Source organism: Eucalyptus grandis, chromosome 8 (genome assembly GCF_016545825.1).
Source record: "Eucalyptus grandis isolate ANBG69807.140 chromosome 8, ASM1654582v1, whole genome shotgun sequence".
NCBI lineage: Eukaryota > Viridiplantae > Streptophyta > Magnoliopsida > Myrtales > Myrtaceae > Eucalyptus > Eucalyptus grandis.
The window spans coordinates 72,443,802-72,464,120 of record NC_052619.1 but is presented as its reverse complement, the minus strand read 5'-3'; the positions used below and the strand labels follow the sequence as shown (position 1 = coordinate 72,464,120).

Below are 20,319 nucleotides of genomic sequence, written 5' to 3'. Positions count from 1 at the left end.
ACCAAATGTGTTCCAAATCAATTTAAATTTTTTCCAAATCGATTGGTAGTTGGCTCATATCTTGAGTCTTTTTAAAATTAATTTTATATCCAATGGTCCTCTAATGAGTCTTAGAAGGTCTTCGTTGTGACTTCACTATTGAAATCACGACTTGCATCGAGATCTGCACAACATCTTCGGCTTTGTGCGAAATTGCCTACAGCCGGTACGATTGCATCGCCATGGCATGTCCTGTCCATGAGCAAATAAATATTTTCTAATAAGCCGGAAGATTAAACGATGGTTTATTATTGAAGTGGCTAGAAATCTTGAAAGTATTAATAAATGTTGATATTTTTCAAAACCAAACAAGATAAAAAGGTTGCTTAGTGACTAAAATTAATTGGTATTTATTGTGACAAATGCTGGTATATCAGTCAAACTAAGTTAAGTAATATCGAATAATAGTCAGTAACTTTAAAGGAGTTAATAGTCAGTAACTTTAAAGGAGTTAATAGTCACAGGAATAGGAATTGGTGGATATTTAAACTAATTGCCATTCTTCTACGTGTAAATAAATGTTGTTACTTTTCAAAATCAAGCCATAAAGTGCATAAAAGTATGTCAACAGTTTCCTTGGTTCGTGTGAAATTACTTATACCCAGTGCAACGGGCTAGATGCAAAAGTATCTCAATCCTGCCTATTTGAGAGAGAGAGAAAGAGAGAGAGGTGACCTGACCCGCCAAGTGTGAAGTGAGCTCGTATGGCAAACTCAGAGACAAGAATGAGTACCAACAACCTATTAGGAGGTGAGTATCAGGTGTTTCTGAGTTTTAGAGGGCTCGATACACGTCGGGGAATCACCAATAGCCTCTACCATGCCTTGGTAGATGCTGGAATTCGAGTTTTCATGGATGATGAAGAGCTTCGACCAGGAGAAAGAATTAGTGGCAACCTTCTACTAGCGATCGATGACTCTAAGCTTTACATACCCATCTTCTCTCAAAACTATGCTTCGAGTCATTGGTGCCTCCGCGAGCTTGCAAAGATGGTGGAGAACACCTCTAAATCTAAAGAAGAGGGGAATGAGAAGGTGATATTGCCCATCTTTTATGATGTGAAACCTGCTGATGTGAAATTGAAATCCCCATTATACCGTGATGCCATATTGAATTTGGAGCATAGGATGGTGAATCAAAAGAAGAAGTTTAGCTCTGAGGATGTAGAGTCGTGGCGCCAGGCTCTCAATGAAGTTGATGACACCAAGGGGTGGGAGCTGAAAAAATATTCGGGGTAACTATCTAACCGTGAATGTCAAAATTATCTTTTGCAATTGAGCAATAGAATTCCAACTCCAATTTTTTCAAATTTAAAAGGAAATTCTCAAATTCTTGTTTTCTTCTTCTTCTTCTTTTTTAAATCACGAGATATCAAATTTATTCAGACCTAATAGGATTATTACAATTTTTCTTTTGACCTAATTTCCATTCCATAATAAATTGGCTTTGCTCCATCTTTTCTATACCAATTTGGTCCGTGAATGTATTACAATTTTCCTATTATTTTCTTATTACATGTGGCACCGATGTGGCGCTTACCAAGCATCATATTGGAAAAACTTGAAATATTAAAAATCAAAAACGGTTTTAATATTTTAATAGTAGAAATGAGGAAGGATAAGGATAAAAAGATAGAAAAGCTATTTTTTTCTTAAAGCCAAAGAAAATGCGAGCCATCGGAATTTCTCTCTCGGAATCTTATAATAGTAATACTCCTTTCGTTCAAGAAGATGATCGTTGAGAAAACTTGGATTGTTCGCACAAACCCTCAGCCTTAGATTCTGAAATAAGGTTTGTTCTGACAGCAGCAATTGTTTATGAAAAGGAAAAGCTCACCTTATTAAGCTGCTCCGCTTACACCATTTTCATCAGTCAGACCGCCGGTATCAACGCTTGTTGATCAAACAGTAGTGCAGCTGGTCACTGAAGCTGTCCATGGTCGCCGGCAGCCGTTGCCTCAAACACCTGCCGCTAGACTCACCACCACCTACTGCCTTGCCGGCTACCCTCGCCCTTGAAGACAACCACCATGGAATCAGACACCACCTCCACCACAATCAAATTCAGCCTCCACAACCAACTTCACACTTAACCACCACCAAACTCATCCCCCACCACTGCCTAGCACCTCAAGAATTCGACCAACTTGTCCAAACTCGTCCACCACCGTCACCAGATCAGGTTTCCACCGCCACTATTATGGTTCGCCACCATTAAAATCATGCAGCACATCACCACGCACGGAAAGACCCGGGCTTGAGTTTGGGGCACAAACTCAGCGTGAAACCTCATATCTGAGGTCATACGACCTTCAATTTGAGGTTGTTCGACCTTAGCCACCATTGAGAACTCCATTGACCGCTTGAACTTCATCGAGTGTTGCCGTGACGGCTGGAATTTCGTCAAGCTCGGGGCTACGGTCGCTCAAGCTTCATTGAGTTTGGTCGTTCGGCCATGGTGGTTGGAGCACCTTCGAGCTCACGGCCATGGCCAGTAGAGTTTCCATGTAGTATTTCAAACTCCTGTCTCAAGAACTCAATTTAAAGAAACCATGGAAAGTTTTAAAGAAGAATCAACAAATGATCAGATTGGAGAAAAAAGTTACTGGGGATGGGAGCAAGCGAGATTTCTTTCCACCGTTCTTCGTGCCCCTTCATTTATTCATTTATTTGTTAGTTTCTCAGCCTATTTTCTAATGACAGGTCATTAGTTTCCATCCATTAACATGGATAGAGCTAAAGGAACAATTTGATTGTATCAATTTGACATTTTAATAATTGATTGCATATTTTGAAAGTTTTAACACTCAATTATACTTTCGTGACAAATATTAAGGCTTCGGGTACATTAATTCCTTTAATAATCAAACATTTCTCTTTCTCTGTTTCTTCAACTTAAACTGGTAATGGATGTTAAGGTTTGTAAATTCATCATGTTCTTGAAGTTTTTAGGGTAACGTAATTGGTCTTGGTCCAGTCCCGTTTGTTTCGTGCCATTTTTCGTTGGATAATTCTAGTTGCCTCTCAACACCCCAAAACTAGTTGTCTCATGATGACGACGACAAATGTGTGTGTGTCTTTATATATATATATATAGACATGTGGTAACGTGTATGGCTACTAGGTAGAGTGATCATGAAAAGTAAACTGCTGGGTAAACCTCACACGAGAGCGTGCCACGTGCATGCAGGTGTCACGGGCCGAGAGATTCCTTGGCCTTGGAATGACCCGTGCAACGCCTAGCGAGCGGAATTCGCCAGGCTAGCCTTCCTTCTATAGCTGTTCCACAAACAATATGGTGAATGCTTCTTCGTACGAGATCCAATCACGCCCAGCTTCGTTCGGGCGTTTAGTCCATCGAGTGAGACATCAGTTTTCTTTAGGCACAACAACTAATTTCGGTTTGCCATGGCCTCATCAAGAGAGCGGCATCAGCTCCCGACCAGTTTGTGCACGGGAGGTCAACTCCGCCTTTAGAGCTCCTAAGTGATATAATTATTCTATCCTAGAACTCCTAGCACCAATCGTCTTGACGCCACTCCCACGAACCAGTTGTGTTTGTCCCTTCTGCCTCCTCACTCTTCACTCGATAACCCCAAGTGCTACTCACAAGTGTCACGAGTACAGGAGGATTCACGGACCATGACATTCTCCCCCACTCAGTTTGCAACGCTCTCGTTGCGATCTGTTCTGTCGCTTCCTTGCGTCGCTTAATCATTGATGTACCACTTTTGGGATTTCACATCGAATGGTTACGCTTGCCCAACAAAACAGGCTTTGCTCCATCGGTAGTCTCTTTTGATCTCAGCCACTCGGCCCTTCTTGGTCACCTGCACTTTCTTTGGCAAGTGTGGCATTTTTCGCCAACTGCATCTTTTGGCAGCACTATTTTAGCCTAACCAGCATCTTGACCCCAGCAAACCAAATGGAGGTTCTTTCCTTGTTGAAAACGCAGCAGTATACCTCTTCTTCGTATTCACCAATTGATCCAGGAACATTATCCCCATTCAGTAAGAATTTAGTTCTTCTCAGACTCGCTATCCGCTTGGCGAAAAATCGACTCGTCCTAGTACCCATTGTTATCCTAGGAGCTGAGAGCCCCGCTAAGTTTAGGCATCTTTTGGCCTCGGCAGATTCCTCTCCACCCACTAGGACCGGTCCCACTAGGACTTATCTGTTTGACCTGCACTGGAGCGTGGAGCCCGATTCTCCGACTCGCTCACTTACTGGAGAGATTCCTACTCTGATACCACTTGTCACGGGCTGAAAGATTCCTTGGCCTTGGAACGACTTGTGCGGCGCCTAGCGAGTGGAATTTGCTAGGCCAGCCTTCTTTCTATAGATGTTCCACGAACAATATGGTGAATGCTTCTTTGTACGAGATCCCACCACGCCCAGCTTCGCTCGGGCGTCTAGTCCATCGAGTGAGACAGTGGCTTTCTTTAGGCATAACAATTGGTTTAAGTCTGCCATGGCCTCGTCAGGAGAGCGGCATCAGCTTCCGACCAGTTTGTGCACAGGAGGCCAACCTCGCCTTCAGAGCTTCTAAGTGATATAATCCTTTTATCCTATAACTCCTAGCACCAACCGTCCTGACGCCACTCCCATGTACCAGTTGTGTTCGTCCCTTCTGCCTCCTCACTCTTCACTCGATAATCCCAAGCACCACTCACAAGTGTCACGAGTACGGGAGGATTCACAGACCGTGACACATGCGTGCGTGTGTATAAGTGAAATAATAAGGTAGAGTTAAAGTTTAGTGTCTTTGAACACGATGAACATTCAAATAAAATGAACTTACAGAACTTAGTGCTGTTTAGTTTAGTATTATTATGTCGGTAAAACGCAAAAGTACCTTTTGCTTGCACTACTTTTATATTGGTCTCTTACGTTGTGTTATTTCTCACATGCAATAAGAAAGTGTCAACATGAGATTCCTGGCTTCATCACTTAACTGATTAGTTTATGAAATTGATCTATGAAAGGGATTCAACAAATAATTATTTGATATTTGAATAAGAACCGCTATTTATATACTCCTTTTTGGTTCTTTTTAACGAGAATTTTCCCTCTAGAATAGTTTTAACCTCATGTTCCCAACCTAACTTAGTAGATGGTTGGTCAACATGCAATTAAACGAATTTGTTGCCTCTTCACAATTGAAACTGTTCAACTTTGTTGTAGCGATGGGGATCTTATTGAGGCTGTTGTTGTGGAGGTTGTGGTTAGGCTCAAGACAAGACAAAGAAAAGTGACTAGAGATTTAGTTGGAATGGAGGATCGAATAGCAGCCATAAATGGTTTATTGGACATCCAATCCGGTGGTGTGCGGGTTATTGGAATTTATGGGATGAGTGGCATCGGTAAATCAACACTTACCAAGATCATCTATAACCAACTATGTCCTCGCTTTGGGAAAAACTGTAGCTTTCTTGATGGTGTAAGGGAAACAACAAAAACCAAGGGCTTAGTCAAGTTGCAAGAACAATTGCTATATGATATCTCTAATTCTAGAGTGGCTCGCAACATTGATAACATTGATTATGGAATCAATACGATTAGAGAAACAATTTGCAACAAGAAGGTACTAGTTGTATTGGATGATGTTGATGAGGGAAACCAAATCGAATACCTTATTGGAATTGATTCTCTGTACAATGGTACTAGGATACTTGTTACCACTAGGGACAAAAGTGTTATAAAAATTAGGGGATTGAAGTATGAAATTGTGCCTTATGAAATGGAGGTGTTAAGCGACAAAGACGCACTTCAACTTTTTAGTAGGCATGCATTTGATGCTGACTTTCCTCCAGACAAACTATATGACACTTCAAAAGACATTGTCTCTACTACGGATGGACTACCTTCAGCTCTTCGAGCAATAGGTTCATTGCTTTTTCTTCAGAAAGAGGAAAAAATATGGCAAGAGATGCTAGAGAAGCTAAGAAAAACACCTACTAGCGATGTCTTGGGAAAGCTAAGGATTACTTATGATGCCTTAGAAATGGATCAGCAGCAGATATTCCTCGATATTGCATGCTTTTTCATTGATAAAGATAAGACTAATCCATTCTTTGTGTGGAAAGACTGTGGGTTTAGCCCAGAGTATGCTATTGATGTCCTTATTAACAAATGCACTATAAAGGTTTTAGACGAAAATAAGTTTTGGATGCATGATCAATTTAGAGATCTTGGAAGGACAATTGCTAATCAAGAGCGTTCCAGGTTGTGGGCTCCAGATGACATCATTCACGAATTAAGATCAATAGAGGTAATGTGGTGACCAAATTTAATACTGTGTTCATAATTGAGGATTCGTCTTTCTAAAATGAGAGCTACTCTTATGTTCCATTTTTTCTTCTCTTCAATGGAATAAAAAAGTATAATAAAAAAGTATTACAAGATTCCATTGGAAGACTATCAAGCTTGTCATCTCTCAATGTATCATCCACACCGATTGTGAAAGTGCCCAGTACAATGAGCGAGCTTCGTCGCCTCCAAACACTGGACTTAGAGCATTGTCATAAGCTCCAAGAGTTGCCGGAGCTCCCTAAAAGTTTGACCACTCTACGGTTGCGATCTAGTTCATTGCAGACCGTGCCTAACCTCTCAAATCTTACTAATCTAGTTGAACTACTTCTATCTGATGGTTCTGAATCTAAGGCCACATCAAATATAATTAAAGCTTGTGACCTACAGTGGATAGGGAGGTTATCCAAATTGAGGAAGCAGCACTTGTGCCTTTTAAATGTCCGCGCGCAGCCTACAGAGTTGGGCTCCCTTTCTCTCCTAAAAAAACTTACCATGTATGGATTAGACTTTGAATCCCTCGAACAACTTCCGTCAAGCTTGATAGTTCTAGAGCTCGATCGCATTCAAGTGAAACAAGTACAACTAGATGGGCTTCCTCAATTGGAAAAGTTGACTATCAGAATGTGTGAACTTGTCAAAAGATTATCCTTTCCATCAGGTTTAAGAAAACTGAGAGAAGCTGAGGTGTCTTCTTGCACTGAGCTAGTCGAAGTTCAATTTCTCGGTGCCTTAATATCGCTGGAGGAATTATGTATTGAGGACTGCAGATCTTTAGAGAGGTTTGTTAATCCATCGGAGGAGCTAGGGTGTAATGAGCTACAAGCTACCAAGTTGACTAATGGTGGGAGGAAAGTGTCCATTGTCTCAAGCTTACTAAAGATGCTTCAAGTATTCCAGCTGTTGAGGTGCCCAAAGCTAGAGGAGATTCAATTTGCTTGTATGTTCAAATCATTGGGAGTATTTTCTGTCGAAGGGTGCACTTCATTAAAAAGGATAGGCGGTTTGTCAAATTTGAAGAACTTGACGCGGTTAGGTATTGTAGAGTGTGAGAGCCTGCAAGTTGTAGAGGGCGTGGACGAATTAGAGCATTTGGAGCAGTTGAAAGTTTATAGGTGCAGATCAATGGAAAGGATGATTGATGTATCAAGCTCAAAAAAACCAAAGGAGTGCCAGATTCAAATGAGGGATTGTGGGGAGTTATTGGACATTGGTCCAGATGATTCAAGCATCACTTGGGAGTCTTACAGAGAGAAGATTCTGAATGCCCCAGCACGAGCGTTGGGCTTAAAGCTTGAAACAACTCTTTACGACTATGAAACAAAAATAGAAACAAGGGATCTTCTATTGGAACAGGTGTGCCTCCTTTCTATTTATGGATCATCACCGTTTCTTTTGCTTTATTCCCTTTCTATTTCTGTTCTATTCTAGTGAAGAGGGACAAAAAATAATTCTAAAATGTGCAACCAGGGATAATCACATAAAAAATCCCCATCTTACTAGAAATTTTCATCTGCTATATGTGTGTCAACTTCGGAAATGAGGCCAGGTATCTTACATCACTCACCATTTGAGAATTCATACTCTCCTTCTTCCTATTTGTGCTTTTGGTTCATTTTGTGCTATCACAATTACTCAATGACGTTGAGCCTATTTTTACCTTAAAAAATGGAGGATGAAACTTTATGTCTTCCTTTTCCACTTGTTAAAATCAATATTTGCAATAGGATCATGCAATTTACCAAAATCACAAGATACTGGAAAATTAAATAAGAAATAGATTAACACCACAATTTGCGTAGCTTAGTTCAAACAGTGATCTAGATCCACGGGAAGTATAACAATGATAGATCCATTGCAAACTAGGAGATTCTAACATAAAAATAATCTCTTGATTCCAACCTTCGATTCCACCCAATCCTTACTCAATATTGCATTCTCTGGTATTGTTTTTCTTAAACTAAAACTCACAGAGAACCTAAAACAAAGTTGGTGCTATTTTTACCCCAAATATAACTAAATCCACCCTATTTACCTTATAAGGATTTTCCCTCCATCATTCAATTACAAAGTGATGGCTCCATTCTTTCTTATTCTATTTTTCCTATTCCTATTTAGAATCTAATTGTCATGATTAACGTTTTACATGTTCTTTTTAGTATATTAAAAAAATCTACAAAATCTATCACTTCATCGACAATCTGCTAACGTTTTCTCTTTTTGCAACTCCACTTATTTATGTGTACACCACTTAGATCTTTATTTACAATTGGTTGCTCTCTCCTATTATAAGATAGAGCAAACTCGTCAAAGGTAACATCTTCGCTTATCATAACTCTAGCTAAAAACTCATACTTGTGCCATATCTTGTGTCTCTGGTGCCAATGCATAGTTTAGGAATATGTATCTCCTTGCTTGAGTGCCATCTTTCACATGAGCATAAATAGGGCAATTACAACTTCTCAATCTAGTGTGATAAGCAACTTGCTTAACCGCATTTCCTCATATTACTACAATCAATTGATATTGATGGCTATACTGTATTCATGGCCAAAATTGTAGAGTAAAGAGTGAGCTCTCTCTAGTGGAGTTATATTCATCCATCCTCTGAGTTTGCTTAAGTATGGTGTGTTCACAGTAGTGTGGTGTCTCACTAAGCTTTCCTCAGTGCAAATCGGCTATAATTTTTTTTATTTAAAAAGAAGATAAAAATTAGGGGAAAAAAAGAAGGTAAAAGAAAAGAGGATAAGAATTAAAAGAATTACAAAGCTAATATATATATATATATATATATATATATGTATATATTTTGAAAAAGAAGGTAAGACTGTTGGGTTGCATCGGCGAGGGCTTGCGACCCTCGTTGCGTATCAGTGAGGGCTGTCGGTCCTCGTCGCTAGCAAACGAGGGCTTGCCAACCCTTGTATGTGTCTAATGGTGCTGGCACCCTTATTGCCATAAACAACCTACCAGCCATTAATCAAGCGAGCAACATCCTCGGCCACCATCTTTGTTGAGGGTTAACACAACAAGCTATGACACCAACTTGACCCATTTTCGACAACTATCATACCAGTATTTGATCGTTGCAAATATTCACTTTTGTCTCCAGAATCAGATTTCCTTCTTTTCTTCATTTGTCTCCAGAATCAGATCTTCCTTATTTTCTTCATTTTGAGGGAATGAAGATATGTGAATATGTGAATGTTGCTTGATTCTAATAGACATAAGTTCAATAGATGCTTTATAAAGCATTTTTAGGGGGATTAATTGTAGGGAATCCCTTTATGTTGATTCTTGTTTGGCGCTTGCGTTTGGGTGTTCAAACTTAGGATTATAGTCATATGATATTTGGGAAATCTATCATCTTCTTTAAGATGTTTAATCCACATTAGATATGATACTTTTGAACCTCCCTCTCTCAGCAAGATGATAGTGACAAGCATGAGGATGGTGACAAGGTCGATGGCAGGGAGGATGACAATAGCGAGGACAGTGGCAAGGAGGATGACGACGATGACAACCATGTGAATATAGATGATGATGATGATGGCAAGGAGGAGGATGATGACGACAACCATGTGCATGTGGACAATGAGGATGACGATAGCGAAGATGATGAGAATGTGCATTCATCGGGCAGGCCTTCGCCGGTTTGTTCCATGGGCAATAATGATAAGAACGAGGGTGTCGACAAGGAAGGTCAATGTGAAGGTGATGGCAATAGTGATAGCAAGGACAACGAGGACGAGAATGATAACGGTGAGGATGACGAGGACAACAATGTACATGAGCTTTTGCATTCGTCTGACGGGCCTTCTCTAGTTGGTTCTGTGGACGGTAATGATGAGAACGACAATGTTGTCGAGGAAGGTCAATGGGAAGGCAACATCAGCAGCCATAGCAAGGACGACGAGGACGAGGATGATGATGGTGAGGATGACGAGGACAACAATGTGCATCGGCTTTCACATTTGTCTAGCGGGCCTTCTCTAGTTGGTTCCGTGGATGGTAACGATGAGAATGATGATGTCGACGAGGAAGGTCAATACGAAAGTGATGGCAACAGCCATAGCAAGGATGATGAGGACGAGGACAATGACGGTGAGGATGATGAGGACAACATTATGCGTGAGCTTTCTCAATCATCTCGAGGGCCTTCACCGGTTGGTTCCGTAGATGATAACGTCGAGAATGACGATTTCAATGAGGAAGGCGAAGGTGACGGCTATAGCTATAGCTATGGTGACGGCAATGACGATGAGGGCAAGGATGAGGATGAGGAGAGGGATGATGAAGAAGGCGAACAAGAGGTAAGAGACGACAACAAACTAAAACTCAACTGACTGTTCTTTGTTCAAAACTCGTGTGAATTTTTTGAAAAGCTGAAATTAAATCTAGGGATAGTTAATTGCAAGCTTGCTGCATCTATTAACTGTCGGGTTTAAATCAAAAGAAGGGCTTTCTGCACATCTCTATCCTTTGCTTTACCCTACTTTCTCCAAATCCGAGTACCAACTAATTGCCAGGAAAAAGTCACGTCAATATTCTCTATAAATCAATTTGGATAGAATTAAGAGATTATGTTGATTCTTGTTAGTTGCTTGAGTTTGGGTGTTCAAACTAGGGATTCATGTAAAGTAATATGATATTTGGGAATTCTGACCTTTTCTTCTTAAGATGTTTAATCCACCTTGAACATGATAATTTCAAATCTTAGCAAGATGACGGTGATGACTACAACAACAATGAATACGATGAAGACACGAAAGACAATAGCGATAAAGCTGGTGACGAGGGTGACTACAACAGCGAGGTTGATGACGGCTACTAGGACGACAATGCGCAAGAGGTTCTGTGGTTATCTCGTGGGCCTTCGCGGGTTCATGTTGTGGACAATGACAATAAGGAGGAAGGCGAAAGGCAAAGGCAAAGGCGAATGCAATGGCAACAATGAGGACAAGAAAGAGGGCATTGATGAAGAGGACGAAGAGGAGGTGAGGTGATGGAACAAAATGGTGTACTTGGCTTCTTTTTTTCCTTCAAAACATGCGGCGAGATGACTATGGCTAGCAGCCGAAAGATTGTTGATGCCCTATCCTTCCGGTCTCAAGAGCTTATTGGCGAAGCGACCTTAGTTTCTCATCTCTTTCGGTTCTTATCAGTTTCTATTATTTTCCTTTTCGATAGTTCAGATGTTAATTCCCTCTTTTCTTTTCCCTCCATAAAATGACTATGGTGTGCAAGTGCCCCTATTTATATCACATACTAGTTTGGATCTTACTTGTTAATCAATTCTAATTCTCCATGTATGCATCTAATTATGTCGAAATTTCCCCGCGCGTAGAAACATGCTTCATGAATATGTCTTTGCTGATATTGTTTGAGACTCATCGGTTAAACACTCTATGACACTCAAAAACCATAAAAACAGTACTAATGTTCCTTTTCTAGACCAAATCCTTCGTCCTTTGCCTTTTGGGCAAACAAGAAATTCCCACAATTCTTCTTCTTGCTTTTTCATTGTTGATCACATTATGACCGACTCCACTTTGTCTGTGAAGGCAGGCCCAATTAGTCAAGGCTTCTTGTCCATCCTATAAGATAATTTCGTTGCCAACACTCTTACTTGTCTTTATAGTATATAAACAAAAACAGGTCCATCTCATTGGGATTAAGAAGGGAAAATAACACAAATGGTCCATAAACTTTGATCAATATGCAATGTGATTTACAAACTTTTAATTTGTTCAATGTGGTTCATAAACTTTAGTACAATTTATAATGTCTTTCTTGAATTTTTAATTTGTTCGATATGATCTTTAAATTTTTTATGCATCTTCAAATTAATCTATGAACTATATGAAAATATTCAATATTATTCCTGGACTTAAAATAATGAAATGACAGTATTGAATATTTTCATATAATTCAAGGACTACATTATCTATTGAGCTAAATTTTAGGAACTATTTGTGTCGTTATCCTCATTAGGAAATGAATTAACATATTCAATCTCATGTACAATTAGGCTAAAAAGTGAGGATTTTCCCTCTCTCTTGACATGCAGAGCTTCCCTCTACCAACAATGGTAGTTTTCATTTGGTTTGATTAAATCCTAATTATCGATCACAACCTTTTCTCATTTTCAACCATCCCGTTTTCCTTTCTTTCTCTGCGATGACTCTTTCGTCAATGGAATTTGGCTTTTCTTTTGTGAAATCCGCCCAGTGAAACCCAATTCTCTGCTGCGATGACTCTCTCTTTGTCTTATCCGCTATTGTCTCTGGGTCATCGGTACTTTCCATTTCTATCAATGATCAACTCGGTTGTCTTTTTATTTCTCACCTGAAGCTCCGCTCTTTGCCTGTTTGCCCAATTTCCCAAACTGTATCCTTGTCCATGTCCTTCCAGTCTTCAAGTATACCTTTGCATGTCGACATCCTTGCACATATCCTCTGAATTCTGACTTGGGACTTCAATTATGGACTTTCTCGATCAGGAACAGACATCACGCCTTGCTGCTCTTTGCAACAGATTGGGCCGTTTATGGTCCGAGCAGGAAATTGAGATATGGGAAGACTCACCATCCCTGGAAAAACTTGAGGAATGCAAGAGGATATTAATCGGTAAGATTGTCTCAAATACCTCTATCAACTTTCAAGCATTTCAAAATACAATGAAGCGCGTTTGGCGCACAACTCAAGTGGAGATCACCCAATAGGAAACAAGCATCTATGTGGCTAAATTTGAATTAGAAAGTGAAAAACAAAGGGTACAAGATGGCGGTCCGTGGCTGTTCTCTAGTCATTTGGTGATTTTTCAGCCTTGGAAGCCAAAAACTCCCCTCCATTGTTATGATTTTTCCAAATGTGCAATCCGGGTTCAAGTTTTTGGCCTCCCACTAGAGTGGTACACAGATAAAATGTTAGGCAAGGCTGTTAAACGCATAGGGAGAATGCAGGAGGTCAGGGTTGATACTAAGGACGGACCAACTTTAAAAGTGGTCGTGTTAGGGTTGAAATTAACTTAAGCGATCCTTTGCAACCAGGGCACTTGGTTCGTATCGATGGAAAAGCACTATGGTTAGATTTCCACTATGAACGGCTTCCTCACTTCTGTTATTCATGCGGATACATAGGGCACCACGCAATGTACTGTCAGGACATACCTTTGACTGAAGCTAAGATGGCAGGCAAGGAGAAGATGGCTTTCAGTCAATGGTTGCGTGCTGAAGTTAAGGAATACAGTCCGTACTGGCAGATGTTCTATGAAGGAAAGCTTCCCTCTGACGACTCTGATGAAGTTATTCCAGAAACTCCTCCTTTCATGATCTCCAAAGTACTTGCTCTGTCTCCTCCTGAAGTAGTCGCAGAAAGGGCAGGTTGTCAGGATGGACCAAAGAAAGGGAAAGTTGTGACTACCGATTTGATCCCTGTCGCATAAAAAATGAAGGGTATCCAACAGGCCCCTCTTGAAAAGGACACACATATTTCTGTCACAGCAATGGACACAAGTATGCCACTGAAACAAAACCTACCTATTGTTGAAGAAGTCACAGCTTTAATTCCTCAGCATAATTGTAACGCTTTCCCTAATCGAATGACGGCTATATCTGGTGGAGTATTGATTCTAGCACCTGTCATGCCAAAAGGAACTCAAGATAGAGTTGTAGCAGCTATGAATACCAAGAAAGTGAAACCCTCTCGTATAATCACTAAAACAGGGACAACAAAAAAACTCAAGAGGTACAACCCTTATGACTTGTGTTCTCATGGTTCTGAGTGTTTTGAAGAAACTCAACTACTGGAAACTCCTGTCCTCATGGTCGATGAAGTAAGGAACTGGGCTGAGGTGGCTTGCCTGAAAAAGTCATCGGTAACAAAATGAAAATCCTAAGCTGGAACTGTCAGGGATTTGGCTCTCCCCTGACAGTTCAAGCCCTAAAGGCCCTAGTGGCCAAAGAGAAGCCGGATGTGATCTTTTTGATGGAAACAAAGAATAGAGAGGTAGTTCTTTCAAGAATTCAGAGAAGACTTCAATTTTCTAACTCCCATGTAATTAATCCAGTAGGCATAGCTGGAGGTTTGGCCATGTTTTGGCAGTCTCATTTATCTATACGGGTGGAACTAACTACTCAAGACTTTATCGATGCTCTATGTACAAAGATAGGGAGAGGAATACCTATGCGATTGACTTGTGTACATGCATTAGCAACTCTTCACTCACGCCAACCCTTATGGACAGCCCTTCGATGAATTGCGGCCGCCAACTCTTTACCTTAGGTTTGTGCAGGGGACTTCAATGAAATAATCTATCCTTGGGAGAAGATAGATAAGAGATCCCTTGATTTTTCCCGAATGCAGTCATTTAGAGAAGTTCTACACGATTGTGCACTGATGGATATCGAAAGCAACGGCTGTGCGTTTACTTGGATGAATCACCGAGAGGGGGATGACCTGGTTAAAGAAAGATTGGACAGGGTTCTTTGCAACTGGAACTGGAGAATCTTTTTTCCTGAGGCTGAAGTCTTCGCTTTACCAGCAGTAGGTTCGGACCACAGTCCCTTGGTGCTTAATACTGAAGCAAGACTGCCTAGTAAAGGCAAGACTTTCAAGTTCGAAGCTTATTGGCTGCAGGAACAGGCCTGTTGGGATATCATCGAAACGGCTTGGTCTTCAGCTCCAGCCATGGGCAATAACCTGCCATCCAAATTAAAACAGGTTAGTTGGGCTCTTTTGAAGTGGAGTAAAGTCACATTCTCTCAAGCTAATGAACAGATAGCAATTTTACATCAGCAGCTACAGTTGTTAACAAATCAGACCCATAGATCCCGTGATAAATAACTAGTCACTAAGTTGAAAGAGAAGCTACACAATACTTGGCAGTAGGAGGAATAGTACTGGGCTATGCGCTCTAGGATAAATTGGCTTCGGTGGGGTGATAAAAATACTAAGGGCGCGCATGACAACCATTCTGTTCCAAAAATAGTTCTAGAATAGAAATATATTTTTCTATTTCTATTTCTGGATGAGTTTCTGAGCAAAAAAAATCTGTTTGATAACGATACAAAATTTTTGTTTCAAAAATAGAAATTTGTTTGATAACAGTATAAAATTTCTATTTCTTAAAACAAAATTTTCTTTTTTAGAGCAAATGAGATGTCCATTTTTACAAATTTTATATGCTTATGAACTCATTGACCCAAATACAAAATAAGAGTTTTTTTTTTTTTAAAGTCTCCCTTGTTTGAAAAAAAAAAAATACAAAGTAAGTGTTGTTATATCAAATTTTCTAAATTTTCACATAAAATTCTTTAGCATCCACCTAGATAGGCAATTACGGTCAAACGATATACTTATCAATAGTCTCCATAAAATAGAAAAAAGAAATCAATATGCATTACTCTTGAGCATGATAGAAGGTTCCCAAAACTCTAGTAGAATGAAGGTGGGCAACCATATTCTAATCCCCTTCATGCTAGTGTGTCATGTCGATTGCCGCCACGGTTTACGATATCGAGCAATCGTTTTAGAAAAAAACACAAAGAAGTGTATTGGGCAATTTGCGGTAAATTTTACAAAATCGGCGAATTTTACGAAGTGTAATAGAGCTTGTCATAAAGGACCATTACAAATAAGGGAAATCCTCAAGTAGAACATCACATTACAAGAATTGAAATAGGAATCATCAAATACAGTATCACATTACAAAATCAAAGATTGGAAATCCCTAAATACAAAATAATAGAAATACGTTACAAAAGTTGAAAACACGATTTCATGGAATCTCCGGCATATTATGATCCATTATCATCTTATTGGCAATACTTTTTCTAAACATATTCATCTCAGTAGAAAATTTCATGGAGAAATTATTTCTGATTTATGTTCTAGAAATAGAGAAGTAGAAAATTTCTACTTCTGATTTCTATTCCAAATCTATTTCTGGAACAAAAATTTATTCAGAAATAGAAAAACGGAATAAGTTTATCAAACGGATTTCTATTCCAGAAACAGGTCTGGAATAGAAAAATTGTTTCTGGAACAGAAATTCTGGTTTGTCATGCACCCCCTAAGTTTTTTCATGCCACTACCATTCAACGTAGAAATAGAAATAGAATCAGAATGCTACTAGATGATAATCAAAGATGGGTTAGAGATGATTGCCTTCTCAAGGAAATGATGATGGATTTCTTTTCCAAGCTCCATAAAACATAAGGCTATCGCAATTATGGACCGATTTTGGATAACTGTGACTGTGTTGTGACCACTGCGATGAATGATCAACTAATTTCAGAGGTAACCCGAGAGGAAGTGCAACTAGCAGCGTTCCGGCTGGGGAAAACTCAAGCCCCAGGTCTTGATGGCTTTAATGGTCTCTTTTTCCAACATCACTGGGATATATTAGAAGACGAAGTCTATTCATCGATGAAGCTATTTTTTCAATCTGGTAGCATGCCCCCAAAACTAAACCGAACCAATATCACACTCATACCAAAAGTTCCTAACCTAGAATGCCTCGATCAGTACTGACCCATTAGTCTTTGTAATTATGCCAACAAAATAATCTCCAAGGTGCTCGCCAACCGATTGAAACATTTTCTTCCTAATCTCATTTCTATGGAACAAAGTGCATTTGTAAGCGGCCATTAAATACAGGACAACATTTTAATTGTGCAGGAGGTTCTACATCAACTAAAGACGAGAACTAGAAAGAGAAAGTTTTAGGCTGTTGTCAAAATGGACATGAAAAAGGCATATGATCGTGTTGAATAGGATTTTCTTAAAGACTATCTATTTAGGATTGGATTTCTTTCCACTTGGGTATAGTGGGTCATGCAGTGCATCACTACCGTTTCCATAAGTGTCAAGTTTAATGGGGAACGGCTGAATTACTTCCACCCAACGTGCGGAATTTGACAAGGAGATCCTCTATCCCCTTATCTTTTTATCTTGTTGGCGAATGTGCTGACTACTCTCATCCATCAAGCTCTCCAAACGGGAAACCTTAAGGGTATCTAGCTAAACAGGTGGTGTCCAACTCTGACTCATTTGTTTTTTGTCGATGACGCTATATTTTTCCTAGATGGGTTAGTACAGGAATGCCAAGAACTAGCCAACATCCTAAATCAGTATTGTCTTGCTACGGGACAGGCAATCAATATAAATAAGTCGAGCATCTTCTTCAGTAAAGATTGCCCTGAAAGCCTTAAGGCAAGCCTGGCACAGGAAATTAGAATCCCGGTGTTGGCAAAAACGGGTAAATACCTAGGTATCCCGTCGGACTAGGGAAGATCCAAACGTGAAATGTTTGCGTGGATTATTGGGAAAGTCAACACCAAACTTGATGGATGGAAAGAAAGTCTCATTTCTAAAGGTGGTAAGGAGATTCTTATAAAAAGTGTTGTATGGGCAATCCCACAGTACGCTATGTCAATTTTCAAAATCCCTGTTTCGCTTTGTAAGTCTATTGAAAAAAAGATTGCACGTTTTTTTGTGGCAAAATGATAGCCGAAAGTCAGGAATACATTGGAAGAATTGGGAAATACTGAAGATCAAGAAGGAATTGGGAGGACTCGATTTCGAGATCTAGTCGCTTTTAATAAAGCTATGTTGAGCAAACAGGCCTAGCAATTGATACACCAACCTACTTCTTTATGGGCAAAACTCTTTAAAGGTCTGTATTTCCATTCTCAGGACTTCTTAACTGCCTCGAAGGGTACTCGATCTTCCTGGGGTTGGCAGAGCATACTAGTTGGACGGGATTCTATTTTATCAAAGATTCAATGGTCGGTCGGAGATGGAACTAGTATCAAGATTCAAGAAGACCGTTGGCTTCCTACAGGTAAAATAAGAGGAATAGCTGCTGCAGATGAACCTGAGAGAGTCGCTGATCTGATTGACCCAGAAACTAACCTATGGAATAGGCCTTTACTAGAACATCTCTTTGATGTTGAGATTAAAATTTGGAAACTCCATATCACTCCCAAAATTAAAAATTTCCTTTGGTCTTTATACCAGAATGCCTTGCCCACTAAGGACAACCTATTCCGCAGAAAAATTAGTGCTGATCCTATCTGTTCCCTTTGTTCAACTCAACAACCAGAAACTTTGGAACATTTATTTTTATTATGTCCATGGACCTCACAAGTTTGGTCTCACCCCAGATCAATGCTCCTATTTTACCCATAGATATTCACCGCATAGAGGATTGGATTACTAATCTTTCTGATAAAGAGAAAGCCTTACCTGGTTAGGAGTTTTTAGCCACACTTTTTATGGCAAATTTGGAAATCGTGTAATAGATTCATCTTCTGCCAGCAGACTCTTGATCCTCTTCATGTTGTTGATGCCGCAGTTGCCCAAGTTCGAATGGCTAACATAATCTCAGCTCCTGTTCATGTGGTTGGTTCAGCTTGAAGAGATCCCGATCCCGGCACATCGTGGAGGCCCCCTGACCCAGGAGTCCTGAAGATCAATCTAGATGGGGCATTTCAGCCAGGAAGCGCCACCGGATCAGTCGCATATATTTGTTGCGATCACAATGGAAATATGATTGAAGGTTTCACAAAAATAGTACCTGCTTCTTCGGCGTTGCTGGTGGAAGTCCAGGCACTGAGTATCGCCCTACATCACTTGCAGAACGCCGATAAGACCACGGCTTCTCTTATAATCGAGTCCGACTGCCTTGTGATGGTTGCAGCAGCGAGAGATCCTCAAGCTTTGCCATGGACGGTCAGACCCCTAATTGCCGAAGCTGCTGCTATGCTCTCCTGTTTTCCCCGTTTGTCGATTAGGTTTTGCAGAAGACAAGCAAACTCTGCTGCGGACTGGGCTGCCAAGGCCCATAACAATGGCTCCTTGCCTTCTAATTGGGCTGCTTTCCCTCCTACCCCCTTGTTAAACCTTCTTGGTCTTGACGCTTTTGTCACAGGATGTAACTATCGGGTCAACTAATGCAAGTTTCTTTTTCGACCAAAAAAAAAAAATCTCCTGTACAATTTGTCCAAGTCGATGTGATGGTCTTTTGAAGGAGCAATTGAAGACAGCAATTGAAAAACGCTTGCCTTACTAAAAGAATGAACGCAAATCCATGCAGGACGGCTTTTAGGCAAAAAGAGAACTCATCAATAATCAATGAAATAAGCAAAAACGTACGCAAAAGGAGAAGGTAGATCAAAGGGCCCATGGTGACAGAAAGTTAGAAACATTGTTTACTGTGCACTTCTCTTTTGCGTCCTTCCTCTGATACAACCTTAAGTGGCAGTCTAAAGTAACCCAAAAGAAAGTGTTCCGAGAACAAGGCTGCATATGATTCTTTTTTTTTTTTTTTTTTTCGGTCGGCAAAGCTTTCTTTCATTCTATATAAGATTACAAAGAGCAGATTTCGTTCAAAATTGTAACGAAAAATGGTGTTGTTGTCCCAAGTGATATGTATTTCGCACGCGCTCTTCAACGTTGGATGAACGTGCACTTTGCGTGTGCTCTTCAATATTTGACTTTCTTAGTCCTTTTATTGTGTAATATTTTATTGTGATCTAAACAAGTTATTAAGAAAGTGATTGAAAAGGACTTATAAATTTATAGTTGTCCCAAGTGATATGTTTTTGGGCGCATGCTCTTTAACGTTGGAATAAGAATGTGCATTTCGCATGTGCCCTTCAATATTTGACTTTCTTAGTCCTTATATTTTATTATGATCGAGACAAGTTATGAAGAAAGTAATCGAAAAGGACTAATGATTTTATAGTTATCCCAAGTGATATATATTTTGTGTGTGCTCTTTAATATTTGACTTTCTTAGTTGTTTTATTGTGTACCTAATATTTATTGTGATCGAAACAAATTACAAGACTAATAATTTTCTGGTTGTCCCAATATTTTATTGTGATCGAAACAATATTTTATTGTGTACGCTTGAATACGTATGTGGAATTTGCGGTGCAAGCATGACTCATGAGCGTTTATGA

At 39.9% G+C, this 20,319-nt stretch overlaps 1 protein-coding gene and 1 long non-coding RNA gene across 6 annotated transcripts; one reads left to right on the top strand and one right to left on the bottom strand.

Moving 5' to 3' along the window:
* The first annotated feature begins 5,151 nt into the window (after positions 1–5,151).
* LOC120287521 (TMV resistance protein N-like) lies at positions 5,152–11,327 on the top strand. The gene is made up of 4 exons (XM_039300335.1): positions 5,152–6,309; positions 6,633–7,703; positions 9,773–10,660; positions 11,068–11,327. The coding sequence occupies exons 1-4, from the start codon at positions 5,152–5,154 to the stop codon at positions 11,179–11,181; spliced, it is 3,231 nt and encodes a 1,076-aa protein (XP_039156269.1). The 3' UTR covers positions 11,182–11,327.
* A 930-nt stretch (positions 11,328–12,257) lies between these two features.
* LOC120286641 lies at positions 12,258–19,149 on the bottom strand. Of its 5 annotated transcripts, XR_005545297.1 has the most exons (7): positions 18,930–19,148; positions 18,599–18,829; positions 14,532–15,049; positions 14,103–14,210; positions 13,888–13,986; positions 13,519–13,707; positions 12,258–12,948 (listed from the first exon to the last, which is right to left on the bottom strand). It is a non-coding gene; the product is annotated as an uncharacterized LOC120286641 (long non-coding RNA). The 5 variants fall into 5 exon arrangements; XR_005545296.1 differs by having other exon boundaries at positions 14,103–15,049; positions 18,930–19,149; XR_005545295.1 differs by having other exon boundaries at positions 13,888–14,210.
* Between the last annotated feature and the right edge of the window lie 1,170 nt (positions 19,150–20,319).

Coding starts and splice junctions, on each gene's coding strand:
- LOC120287521 (XM_039300335.1), top strand. CDS start 5,152: ATGGTTGGTCAACATGCAATTAAACGAATTTGTTGCCTCTTCACAATT. Junction 7,704..9,772: donor GGGATCTTCTATTGGAACAG/GTGTGCCTCCTT, acceptor TCCCTCTCTCAG/CAAGATGATAGTGACAAGCA. Junction 10,661..11,067: donor ATGAAGAAGGCGAACAAGAG/GTAAGAGACGAC, acceptor TTCAAATCTTAG/CAAGATGACGGTGATGACTA.